Here is a 12970-nt window from a genome sequence, read left to right on the forward strand (position 1 = left end):
CTTGAGCTTGGCGGACAAAGCGTGGGAGGTGAGTTAGAAATATGGTTCCCAGAGCTGTGTTTTGGTTGGCCGTCGCACTAGTGCTTTTTTCCCTTCGTAGCTCATTGTTTAACTTGTGCTGATTTATGTGGGGCTTTGTTTGCTTTAGCTTTTTCTTATAAAGCTTAGTGAAGTGATTTTTTGCCTTAGGTTTGCTGTGACTTTTCTAAAAAGAATGCAGTCTGAACATTGACAAAATCATCTTTGCTTTGCTACATGCCTATTTATGCTTCTGAACACAAATTGTCTTCTAATATTTTTGACGTTTTGGTCACTAGAGAGGCAGAAAAGCAATTTCTAAGATGCCTATGGGCCAGAAGACATGCATTACAGCAGAGGGGAAAGAATCTGTTAGTTGCTGAAATATAAAACAAATTGGATGAACAGCTGCTGACACTTGTCAGTCAAATAGTTGATAGCATTTTCAGTCTCCATGCCACATGCTTTAAGTAAGTCTGTCAAAAAAAGGATATTTTCACTGGACTTCCCTGTAAATATGAGAGAAGTTTTGGCCTGATCTATCATTTAAAATTTTACTGGCAGAAGAATAACATTTTCCTCTTTCTCCAAAACTGATTGACATAACTGTACTGGCAGACTTCTTAATCTAGGTGCCATTGTACTGGCAGAAAGTCCTTTGACTGTTGGAGCTTGTGCCATTTGAGCACTTGGCTTTTGCTAGACCAGCAGAAGACCTTTGCATTTCCCCTGGGCCGGGTTTGCCAGAGTGCTCCCATCAGTGAGCAAGATACAGTGTCAGTCTGCGGGAGCTTGAGTCCTATCCAAAGTGTAGTCTGTGGCCAGGAGGGTTTTAAACCTGGACTCATGTTGTTCATACAAAACCAAACCAATCTAGATGTGACCTTTCAGAGGGATTAACACAAGCCAGCACTTTCTGCTTCCTGCTCTTGGTGCTGTGCTGCGGTTCCCGTGTAGGTCAGGGTTGGGCTGCCAGCACCCAGGGTTAACAGCAGTGGGAATTGGGCTGCTGCGCTCTCCTTTGCTCAACCACAGGCTGCAGGCTCTAGACTGGGAGGTTAAATGCTGCTCTTCTCTCCACTCACGTTCAAGTGTGTAACGCCACGCTCATCACTTGGGTCCAAACTCTTTCAAATAAATAAGCTGGCTAATGCTTTATGCTCCTTGTTTTGAACATGTGGCCAAGCCTAACATATCCTCAGGATTGTTATGGAGTCTCTGAGGTGCTTTGTTGGGGTTTGAGGACATGTGAAAAGCTGTCACAGGCTATATGGTCATTGCTGATGACAAAGAAACTCAGACAAGGGCATCCGTCACCCGCCGTTTCGGGGAGGCGCTTGGGTGCGTTAGTGAAGCACAGCCAGGGATCATCTCCTGAAGGCTGCGCCCACACTCTTTCATTCAAAAAACTGAGCAGGGCTCACTATTTTGAAAGGTGGCAGGTGGAAGTGGGCTGTGTTTTTACCCAATAAATGTTTCATGAAAAAAAAAAGAAAAGATTGGAGCCTGTTGCAGAGCAGAATCAAGCTGTTTCTGTAGCTCCACTCTGCCCGATGGGGAGCAGAGCTGCAAAATGGGGTCTCCCCCACATGCTCTTCACCACCAGCCTGGTGACCCCTTTGGGAAAGGTTTTCCTAGTGGAGCTGTTGCCCTCCATATAAACATTTGGGGCAGAGGAGGGAGAAGAGAGAGACGGTGTGAGCACACACACACACACACAGCAGTTCAGGAGCCTGGCATGCTAGATAGTGGTTAGGAGCAGGCAATGTCACGTTCAGGGTCTCAAGAGGATACACAACCACCAAGAAAGATGGGACCAAGTGGTGCTTACTGTTTGTTCATTGCTTTACGTATTGTGAGGCTTGTTTTGTCAGGCAAGTCCTGTGAGGGCTTCAGATGGGCTTTGGAAGGTGATTAAAGGCGTCAAGAGTAACGGACAGTGGGATATAGATGGTTTTTGAGTGTGTCCCAGTGCCAGACCTGCAGAGTCTCCTGAGCGTGTCTTTGGAACACTCAGTTTGACTTAAACACTCAGCCGCTGCCTTAGTTCCTTTGTGGATTTAGGACCAAGTGCCTGCATAGCTGGATGGTGAATTTGTTTTTTTGAAGGGGGGGGGGGCAGGAGGGGACTTCCTTTGTCAGTGGTTATAAGGCCATGTTCCTGCCAAAGTCTCCAGACCTGACTTTTCCTGGCAATGCGTCCCTCACTAGTGTCACAGAGCAAGGCAAAACCCAAGAAGACCCATGTACCATGGCCTGCTGAGTTAAAGTTCACAGCTTGAAGGCCTTGTCTATGCTAGTTCATCAACAGATTTAACAAAATGTAAAGGGTGCTAAATGTGCATGCCCACTATCCACTCTTAAAGCAAAGACCTTACTGATGTCCCTAGTCCAAAGGATATAGTGTACAGAGGTTGCCAAGGGATAGGTATCAAGTGTGTATGTTATAGCAGCTCAAGGGTAGCTGCAGAGCACCTCCATAGCCAGAGTCAACTGAATCCTCCACCAGAGAAGGAAAGGATCCAAAGTTCAGCACTGCAGGTGGGTGTCCTCCAGGCTCCATAGCTATCCCAGTCCTATGATGGGACCTAACACACACCCCACACGCTCTTCCCAGAGGGTCCCCCCTCCTCCTAGACGCTTGGGAGCATGTCTTAAGGCTCTCAGGCACTGGAAGATGGATTGGCTTAATAGTTCATATATGACAGGGAGGTTAATCCAGGCAGGATATTTTAAAGCATTTGCCCGTCCTTTAGTCATAGGTGCTGAATGTGTGTCCTCGTTCCCTGGAGTGGCAGCAGGTTGATGTGCTTGGGGGTGAGGGGCATCACATGGTCTGTTTTTTTCTCTCAGTGAGTCTAAAGTCCTGACTAGCAGGAGTCATTTGGAATTTGAATTGGCTGCTGGGACGGAGTGATTTCAGATTGCCTCCAGAACCTCTCCTAAACGGCCTCAGAAAATGTTCAGCCTAACGTGCTTTCCATCGAACCAGCCTGGTTTTTAACTTCCGCCAGGAGGCTGCTCATGTGCCATGCATTTATAAACGTGCAGCAGGTTGCTGCCATTGGCCTCGTTGGGAGAAGTTAAAATACAAATTGAGGCCTTCTGGTGGAATGTAAGTATTGGGCAAGGCTAATTACCATGTAACAATGTGGACAGTCTGCAGCTGCGCCAGGAGCAGACCATCAGTTAGACATCTGAAGATAGCTCATGGGGCGTAGTGTGCAGATAATGGTGGAGACAACTGCTGAGGTGACACCAGTAATGCTCTCGTACCTGGGGGCTATACAGTCTGGTCCCACCCTGATCTTTAGGAGTAAATGAGAAAACCACCTTCTTAATTAATAAACTGTAAAAACACCCATGAGAAAAGAAAATGCCTTTATTCTGAGAGGTGGGGGCTCTTACATCTCAGCTTTTAATTTCGTTTTCTAAGGCAGACATAAAAAGACTCCATAATTTATTCTTAGGACATCTGAATAGTTATTTATTGAGAAGCCACAGTTCTCACACTTTTACAACTGTCGGCTTGTATAAGGCAAAAAAAGCAAGATGGATCACTATTTTACACAGAAAGTAAAAGCTCTGGAGGGAGGACTGATGGACATGCAGTTACCGGTCAAAATGCAATGTACATGACATATATAAAAACCATTGTGAAACCGAGGAATTGTAAATTATGGTTACAATCTACTGAAATAAATATTCAATATATTATTATAAACACATTTGTATAGTCTAAGATTGTAATTAAAGTCTTTGTACATACACGGTTATTTGAAATTTAAACAAAAGTGTAACATTTAGAGGAGCAAACGTCAACATAAAACAACTGCTTTGGACTTGTAATGTGGCGTGATATATCCATAATGATAGGATTAATCTGGTGTGGCAATTAGAATGACTAATCCTTTGGGATGTAGCCTCTATGGAGTTAACTGCATATTGAAGGGAAGAGCCTGGTTTATTAACAAGGATGCAGAATGATTCAAACGGCTGTCTGGGTTTGTTTGTTTTCTGTTTTTAAATGAACAGAGAGAACAAAAAAAAATCATTTGTAATTGCCTGGTTCTTCTTTTAAAAACAAAGCTGTTTTTTATTAATTTTAAGCAGTTGGCATCCACAGAAGAGAAACAAAGAAATGAAAGGACTTGGTTCACTCATCTTCACAACAATTTACCATCAATGTATATACAGTACATTAATGAAGCATTGTTTAAACTTTAATTATAACAGGGACACACCTAGCATGTTTTCTATGTAGTTTTCCATTAACAGGATTAAACAATGGTGCTCCATATTGCTTATGAACATATAGATATGAAATCAGGAAACCAATGAATCAAAGAGAGGTGCTAATCTTATTACCACACAGCTAAAATGGCATTTGTATTGGTAAACTTCTCATGGGCATTTAGAGCTGACATAAAAATTCCTAATGTGGCTAACTGAGTAACAGACGAGGTACATGCACGGATGCCAGGCTGCCCCCAGCCAGGTCTCCAGGCCAGCTTCTCTTAGTCGTCGTCTTCGTCTTCCTCATCGCTGTCCTTCATCGTGATGCCCTGGAGCCCCCCGCCTTCGCTGACCGACGCCGTGGCTTCCTCTACCGTCAGCCGGTTCCGAATGGTCTCGTAGGTTTTGCTGTTTAAGGTGGAGTCCAGCACTCCTTGCAATCGGAAATCCCGGTACGTTTTCTAAAGCGGGGAGAGGCACGGAGGAAGGAGGGGACAGCACAGGAGTCAGCGCGGACACCGGCTCCCCTGCTTCACCGCCAGACTCGACCCGGGCACCCGGACCTGGCGGGTTGGGGCCGCTCATGGAAGATGCTGGGCTGCCACAAAAATCCAAGCCTGTGCCGAACTGCCCCGAGGGCATTTTTGCCCTGCCCTGGGCAGTGCCGAGGCCTCACAACGGGTGTCCCTGCTAGCTACGGCGGTGTGGTGGTAGAGGTCCCTTTAGGGCGAACGCAAACCTGCCTTGAGCACAGACTGGGGCTCTCTGCCCCAACCCTGCCTCTGCGGCTGTGCGGCTGGTGTGAGGGCTGCACAGTGGTCAGTGATGGCCTGCAGGTCTACTCACGGGAGCTTTCAGTAAGATAGACTGGGGCCTAAAAACACATTGAAGCAACAGAGCAGAGCTCCACTCGGACTAACTCTCCTTGCTTCTAGATGCATTCACCTGCCTGTAAAGTAACAGCTATTTTTCTGCACACAGCAGAACTCTACCGCCTATCCCTGCAGGTGTGATTACATATTCCTGGAATGCTGTGTGTTAACTAATCCTACCTACAATATCGAGATTAAAGAAGCTAAGTCCAGGACACCAGAGAAAATTGTTCATGTATAAACATAAGCACATGGCATGTGTTTCTTAAACCTCTTTTTTTTCACCTAATTCTGAAACTGCAGGTGCATTTCCATGGTTGGCTGTATTTCCCTTACTATTATGATTGAACAATAATTTTTTTTGTATTTGAATTTACGTTTAAAAACTTCTTGCCTCTGTGAGAGTAAACTGTGGCCTCGTTGTAGTTCATTTAATTATGATCTGTGCTCTGTATGTAAAACTATTCATGGTTTCAGAAAGTCCTTGGATTTGTTGCTGTAGCTGCTTCTGAAAGTAATATTGGTATAAACAAAGGAAAGGAAGAAAGCTTTCTTCAGCTAGCTCATAAGGAGAAATAATTTGTCTGTGCCTGTTGCTTTCAGTTATCAAAAGCATAATTTAATACATTTCTGTTTTAATCTCTTCATGCCTTCAATGTGTTCGGTGCACAAGACCATAAACATTTTAAAATACTTGACCAAAAAGCATTAGATAGAACCTAAAATGATCAAAAAAGTATTTACCCCCTTCTGTGATCTTATTATTTCATGTAAACCACTGTGATTTCACACTGAAATAATTATCATTAGTCCAAGGCGCGCGCACACACACACACACATATATATACACATACACGTGCACTCAAGGAAAAAAATGTTACTTTCAGGGTATGTTATCTCACCTTTGTGATCTCTTAGAGTTGACTATATACACCCATTGTAAAAGAAACAACTTCAATTAACTATGAGAACAATCCTCATCTGCATTCTGACGATAATCACAAGCCATAGCTGCGCTTAAATGTTTCTAGTAAAATAGTGTTAAAAACTTTGTATTTCATTTAACCCATTTTAACGCTAGAGTTTATTAGTGTGATCCACATGTGTTTTCCCATAAAAAGGCTAATTTTGGCATGCTTATTATGCAGGTAGGCTTGAATACCAATAGAGATTCTTTTTTTCCTTTTGTCATGTAAATAGTTACTTTATTCTTATTTGCACCCATGTATTTTGTATCTTTGCACTTTTCAAGTTCCTGTCTATTCTTCTGTACATACCATACACACAACTATCTTCAGTTTAAACTGTTTTAATGAACAATTTAATTCATTTGCAAGCTACAGTTTGCCTAAGAGAACATGCTGCACGCATGCATGCACACACACGCTCCTTTCGACAGCAAGCTGTTAGCAAAATCACAGGAGATGATTACCTTCACTATCCTAATGAGAGTTTTCAGTTGGTAAATGTGAAGCTGCAGGTCCATGCGGTCTGTCAGCCAGGTGCAGACAACGTTCATCGAGCTGGTGTACCATTGCTGCAAGAGAGACAAGACTTCTCCAGCAACCACGTCACGCGTGCGTGCTGTGCCGGGAACAAACACAGGCTGCACACAGGCATACAGGCAGGACCAACCTTTTCCACTAGCCGGCCTGCTAATGGAATATGACAGACTTACGGGGTGGGGGGCAAGCACTTTTATGCTCTTTTATGCAGAATTTCCATGCATGAGCCTTTAAATTGTAATAATTCTAACAATAGTCTTATTTTGAGAGGTAGTGGAGGGGAGCTGATTAAATACCAAGGACCCTAAGAGCCCTTTAACGTAGTCCTAGCCTCTGCCTCTCCAGGAAGACAGCTTGCTTCCCATGCTAACGGCCACCAGCAACATTGCAAGGCTTTTGTAATCCTGTTTTACCATTGACTTGACCTGCCAGCAGTGGCGCGAGTTTGGCCCAATCCTTTTTTTTTTTTTCAGCCTGTTCCCCCAGCGAGAGCTCAGTCCTGCCATTAAATGTGTCAGCCCCCACACTCAAGCTACTTACCATCTTGCAAGTCAAACCTCACCACCACGGGGCGAGCCTGGCTCCCTGAAGGCGAGCGGAGGGGAGGCTAGCGCAGTGCAAGGCTTAGCTGCGGGTGACGCTGCGCTGGCGTAAGCGCAGAAGCCTGCCTGCACTGCACAGGAAATGCTTTGGTTTCGACCTCACAATTATGAAAGATGGAAAAGCATCAAAGAAATGAGCTTGCTTCAAGCTGCTGAACTCACTGGGCCCCTCCAGGGGCTGAAATTTTGCTGCTCGTCTGTGAAAAAGGCTTGCAGCTGTGTGGCAGCCGACTGCCAGCCCTGCAGCGCAGGAAGTCGCTGGTGGGCTGGGGTTCAGTGCCCTGCGCATCGGACGCCCTGCGCGTGAGTAGTGAGCACTAAAGAGACAGAAAAGCGGGGGTTACGGTGGGGGGGGGTCACAAAATGTCCCCACTGCCCTCAGCACAATCGTTAATTATGAAGTGGTCTGTCTACGCAAAAGCATCGCACCTCCCTATGCACAGTCATCCCTCTCACTCTGTCCCACACACATGCACACATGCACACACACAGAGCACAAATCCTACATATACCACTGACTAGCTGAAATTAACCTAGAGCCAGATAAAAAACAAAACAAAACAAAATAACAGACCAATTTATAAACATCTTCCAAGAAAATCCTATCTCTGATTGAGCCCCATCCAGTTTAGTCCGAAATGCATCCCCTTCTCAACTAAACTAAAACCTTGCACCGGTCTGGCTCAAGCATTAGTTTCTCCCGTCCTCTTTTCTTCTGGGTAGGGGGGTCACTGACTCAGAAACATCTCTCTTTCCTCTAGTCGCTGTATCTGCCAGTGCTGCCGGTGAAGAAGGAAGATAACCAAATACTCTGGATTTGCAAAACCCAAGACTGAGGCTTGTTACCCCCCGCCAACCCTGCAACGCTGGCAGAGATGCTCGCTTCTGCCTGTGAGCAAGCTGCAGATGTCACTGCTGGAAGTGTGGCTCTAACACTATTAGCTGTCACTGGGTAGGGGCTTAACTGAGCATCAGGGACTGCAGGCAACGGTGGCCCGAAGCACCCACAAGGCAAGCGCATGAGCTGGCAAAAGGCTGACCAAATCAAACAGATGAGCCCAAACTATGAAACAAGCATAGCATGCCCTCAACGCACATAATCAAACCATAATCTAACGCACCAAGTTGGTGCACCCCACCATGAGGACCAGACAGCAGCATTTAGTGATGCTGCATGGGGAAGCATGCAGCTTTGCTTTAGTGGTTCCTTATGGTTTAACATACTGTGCCCTGTAAGCCTATACAGCGTGCTAGGCCCAGAGACGTGTATTGCACTCGGCCTGTAATTAGTGCGTTACGTCTGCTACATGAAGCTCAATATACCATGCCCTTGGAAGGAGCTCTGTAGAGCTTTCCTTGGGACCAGATGGGGAGCGCTTTTGCTTTTGTTCATTGATTTCAGTGCTCAGTTCTGGCAAAGCACAGCCTGGGAAGGGTGAGAAAGGCAGCTCCTCTCCCCCACGGGTCGCTGGAGGATGAGAGCAGAACGCTGGGTCAGTCTCTGCCAGCTAATTCCTGTGTCAAGAAAAGATCTGCCCAAGACATTCCTGTACTTGCGTTTCTACTCCACCTCCTAAAAAAATGGAGGAACGAAAGGGACGGAAGAATCACCAGAGAAAAGGCATGTGGTAATCTCTTGCTTGCTGCTTACATCTTGTGCAACTTGTGACAGACTTCTGCTGGTCCTTCATCTTCAGGGCAAAGACCTGGCAAGAGTCAAGAGCTGACAGCTGAAATGAAACTAATTTTGACGGGAAAGAAGGAGTGCTCTTTAAGAGAAATTAAGCACTGATACTGTTATCTGTTACTGGAAATCCTGACATCAGATTGGGGTTCACTTGTGAAAAGAAGCGCTCTGATTAGCTGGTACAGGCCTGACCAAAAAAGCAGACATGAGGGTGTGCTGACCTCCCCTGAGCTGGGTCCTCTGGCAGCGCTGAAGTCCAGGAGCTGCTCTGAAGCCAGCTTTTTATGCTTCCTGATCCCCCAACTAGCCTGAGAGGTCAGAGTATCCCTGGATAACACCCGGAGAGCCCAGGGGGGGTCTGTGGGCACTGGGACAACCTCTCAGGCTGCACCGCCAGCATGGCTGGAGGGTCTCACAAAGCGCTTGCTGTCAGTGGAGGGTCTGCCCAGCTTCCCCTGTAACGCTGTGTACCCCCGAGGGGGAAAAAAGGAAGAAATGGTCAATGTTTACAATGCTACATTTTTACAACTGCCATGCTCAAACAGCCCATGCTCTCAGCTGACGTTAGCTGTGACCCAGAGCTCTGCGTCAGCCTCTATGCCCTCTACGCATGGATGCCCACGCCACTAAACACCCCTTCCTTCCACCATGTCCTTTACATCAAAACCCTTAGAGGAACTAAGCCATACATACGTTACATTGGCACATGCTCTCCCTTCCCACCGCCGTGTTTCATCTTCCATAACATGATCTGCCAGGTGTTAATGTCACCTCTAAAGGAGATGAGAACTCCCTCTGCCATTTCTGTCTGGCCTGTGCCACGCAGGCCACACCTACGCTGCTCGAGAAATACAAACCAGAAGTGAGACCCTCTGCCCAGCGGTTAGCTGCGAGACAGCTGCGCAAACTCAGCAAGATGACAGCACCTGCTGGCGTCCCAGGAGCCGCTCAGAGCTGCACCACCACTGCACGTCACGCCCCGGCCTGCTCACGCTTCGACAGGACCAGCGGAAAGCAAACACAAAACACCACCACGGCAGCACGCCCCGCAGTCACCATCAGACCGAGCGATTTTCAGTTGCCTTTTAAGAAGGGTACACAATTTTGCTGCGGCAAATCCTTCAAATTAAGCTAAATTGAACATCATTTTCTAATGAAGCCTGTTATGTTTCTGGCAGACACTCAAACATGCTGGATTTTGGGGAGATTCAAACTTTTTTGAACTGAATCTTACCCTTTTCCTCTTGAGCACTGGCTAACAAGGACTCAGCCTGAAGTACTTTTGAACTGTATGAAAGGAGCTCTCTTTCTCAAAGCTAAGTAACTCCAAAGACTATTTATGAGAAAAAAGACAAAGTATAATTCATTGATCTTGATACACAAAACCGTCACATCATTTCATAGAGCACACACCAACTGCTGAATTTAAGCCCTGCATATTCATAAAAGATAAGTTAGCCCATAAATTAAATGTTCCCTGTAGCTATCACTAGCGTTGATGCGCTATAAGACGCACAAGCCCTCTGATTTCATGACTAACCCACCATGGATGATAACATTTGCATATGATTATATTATTAAAAAAACAACAACAACAAAGCCAACTGCTCCTAAACAGAAATGTGATCATTTCAGACAAAAGAGCACCATGTGGTCCTTTCGGGACATCAGATGCCTCACTAAGGGGCAGTGGATGCTCGAGGCTCCTCCCTGAGGCTTTGACTTCAGCTGGGGCTCGTCCAGAAGCACCGAGCACGGAAGGAAGAGCCCAAGCACCGACCTTCGCGCGTGCTCGCGGCCTTACCATGTGGCTGCAACATGCTTCAGGCACGTTTATAGGGGCTGAGCTGTGCACTGGGCACAGCCAACGTAACTAACACAAGTATAATCTTTTCTCAAAGCTTGCTGGTGAAGAATGATCACTGGTGCTCCCAGAGCCCATGGGCCACAGTTCAGCACGTAACCTGCTGCTCTGCACATATATCGTTGATGATACTTGGCATCCCTGTAAATCACCCGGCAGATAGTTTGCACTCAACCTCAGGGGCGCCAGGTGAGGGACGGCTGTGAAAGGTGCGGCCCTTCTTTGGCCAGTCGGCCTGGCACATTGAATGGGACGTCTGAGGGGACATGAACAAGGCTCCTGCAGAGGCGCACCACGGCCCCTGCCGGTTTCTGTGCAAGCAGGGCAGAGTAAATGTAAACAAACGCTTTTCTTAGAATGACATCAGGAAGAAACCCAGTAAAAGCAATTAAATATCATATCTGCAAGGCCAGGAATTTTAATTCCTCTTTCAGGTTAGTTTTCCTGTTCCTCTTCTCTCTTTTACGGTGGCCCTCACTGCTAGGTGCTAGCCTGGGTAAATGAGGTAGGCCAGCTGGGACTCTCCTGAGCAGGCATTAGAGGAGCTGCAGCGTGCCAAGGGGCAGGCTTTGACGGCTGCCTATGTAACACCTCAACCAGCTTGAGCAATAAGCTTGCTTGCTTATTTTTCTCCTCCTTTTTTGCGTTTAAATGCATGATCAATAAGTTGCTGAAATAGCAAGTTTGTCTCTGAATAAATAAATTGCAAAAATTGATATGAATAAATCTGCAAGTAACACACTGAGTGTGGCACATTTTATCAAAAAACTGTGCTGGGTTCCTGCGCTTTCCGGGAGGTGGTGTCATTACACATACACAGGAACATCTGCAAACCCCCGTCTTCTTTAGTGTGAGCTGAATGGAAGCATGACCTCCTGTTCCTTGCCATGAACCTTGAGTTCACACTCATATTTTACATGTTACAGGAAGCCACAGCTCACCCCAGGGGTGCTGCAAACAGAATCTCATAAGCCAGATGCAACACTGCTTCTTAAGGCACCTGAAGGAGCTGTATTCTTCATTCAAAAGCTTACATACTAGTAGCTTAAGGTCACTTCAGCTTTTGTAAAGAGTGGGACAAAACCAGGAATGCTTATAGGGCTGGGTTGTCAGCAGGGTAGCAGAGGGATTACAAGAAACCTGTGACTCTGCCTCTTTCTGCCTTTACTGGTAGTTTTTTTGTGTGTGAACAAGTGCCATACAACAGATTGAGGCTGGTATAAAGGCCTGGGACTGTGCAAGAGCACCCCGCTGAGCCTCAGCTGTGCTTGCAATTAGCAATAGGCATGAAATGATTATTGTTGTGGTGGCTGATGGCAATCTGAAGTGACAAGTTTTATGGGGGAAGTTGTAGTAGGGATGTTCAGCAAGTTTTTGCAAACCATTAATCGAAGGCTGCAACACAGTTTAGTCAAAGCTATTTTATGTCATTCCAAAGGTCTCACAAGGATGCTGAAAGAATATTTTTCGGCTCTCAGCGCCTTGGAAAGGAGTTTTTCTAGGTCAGGGATTCTTTACTGCCCTATTTAGTGTCAAAAATACCCATTTGCCTCAAATTAGCAGAAAGCTTGTAGTTAAGGGCTAGAGATTAGGCATACAAAATTACTCAGCAGGTGACTGCTGGGTGGATTTGGGGGTTGAGAAGTCTTTAAAACTGACTACAAGACATTATATACTTCTGACAAAAGAACACAGTAATCCTACCTGCTTGCTTTAACCACTGTTGTTTGTCTATTATTACGTGCTTTAATGCTCATAAGAGCAAAACTATTGGTGATACTACTCAATTACCATAGTAACTCTCCCCTATGACCTCTCATTTCAGTACTTGCTTTCCAACCAGAACCAATCCAAGCAGTGCAAATCTATTTAAAACTGTGACACACACACCGCACAAGCAAACTCCAAACACCGGCTGCCTGCTTCTCTTTGTCTGGGACACGGCCTTGTTTTGAAACGCTGAAAGGCGGCTTTGAAATGAGCCCTTGAATTCAAGGTGTTCCAGAGGTAGCGGCCGCCACGCTGGGCGGCTGCCTCTGCAGCACCCCGGCCCGGCAGCACAAAGCAAGGGGACCGCGAGCTTGGGAGCAGAGAGGGGAACGTGCCGACTACGAGGCTTATTTCTGAAAGGAAAACGGGATCTGCTCTCAGGCAACAGCGCTCTCTCTCGCTCAAAGTGATTTGAT

At 46.2% G+C, this 12970-nt stretch overlaps 1 protein-coding gene across 7 annotated transcripts in view; it reads right to left on the reverse strand.

The window, feature by feature from the left end:
- Nucleotides 1–3382: 3382 nt before the first annotated feature.
- The window catches only part of CADPS (calcium dependent secretion activator), a 247325-nt gene continuing 237737 nt past the window's right edge, over nt 3383–12970 (reverse strand). For all 7 annotated transcript variants that reach the window (XM_068907728.1, XM_068907723.1, XM_068907722.1 and 4 more), the window contains 2 exons: nt 6559–6663; nt 3383–4715 (listed from right to left, as the gene is read on the reverse strand). In XM_068907728.1, coding sequence (XP_068763829.1) covers nt 4536–4715; nt 6559–6663 — 285 coding nt within the window. In that variant the 3' untranslated portion in view covers nt 3383–4535. The remainder of the gene's footprint in view (nt 4716–6558; nt 6664–12970) is intronic.

The sequence above is a fragment of the Struthio camelus genome, chromosome 14, assembly GCF_040807025.1.
Source record: "Struthio camelus isolate bStrCam1 chromosome 14, bStrCam1.hap1, whole genome shotgun sequence".
Lineage (NCBI taxonomy): Eukaryota > Metazoa > Chordata > Aves > Struthioniformes > Struthionidae > Struthio > Struthio camelus.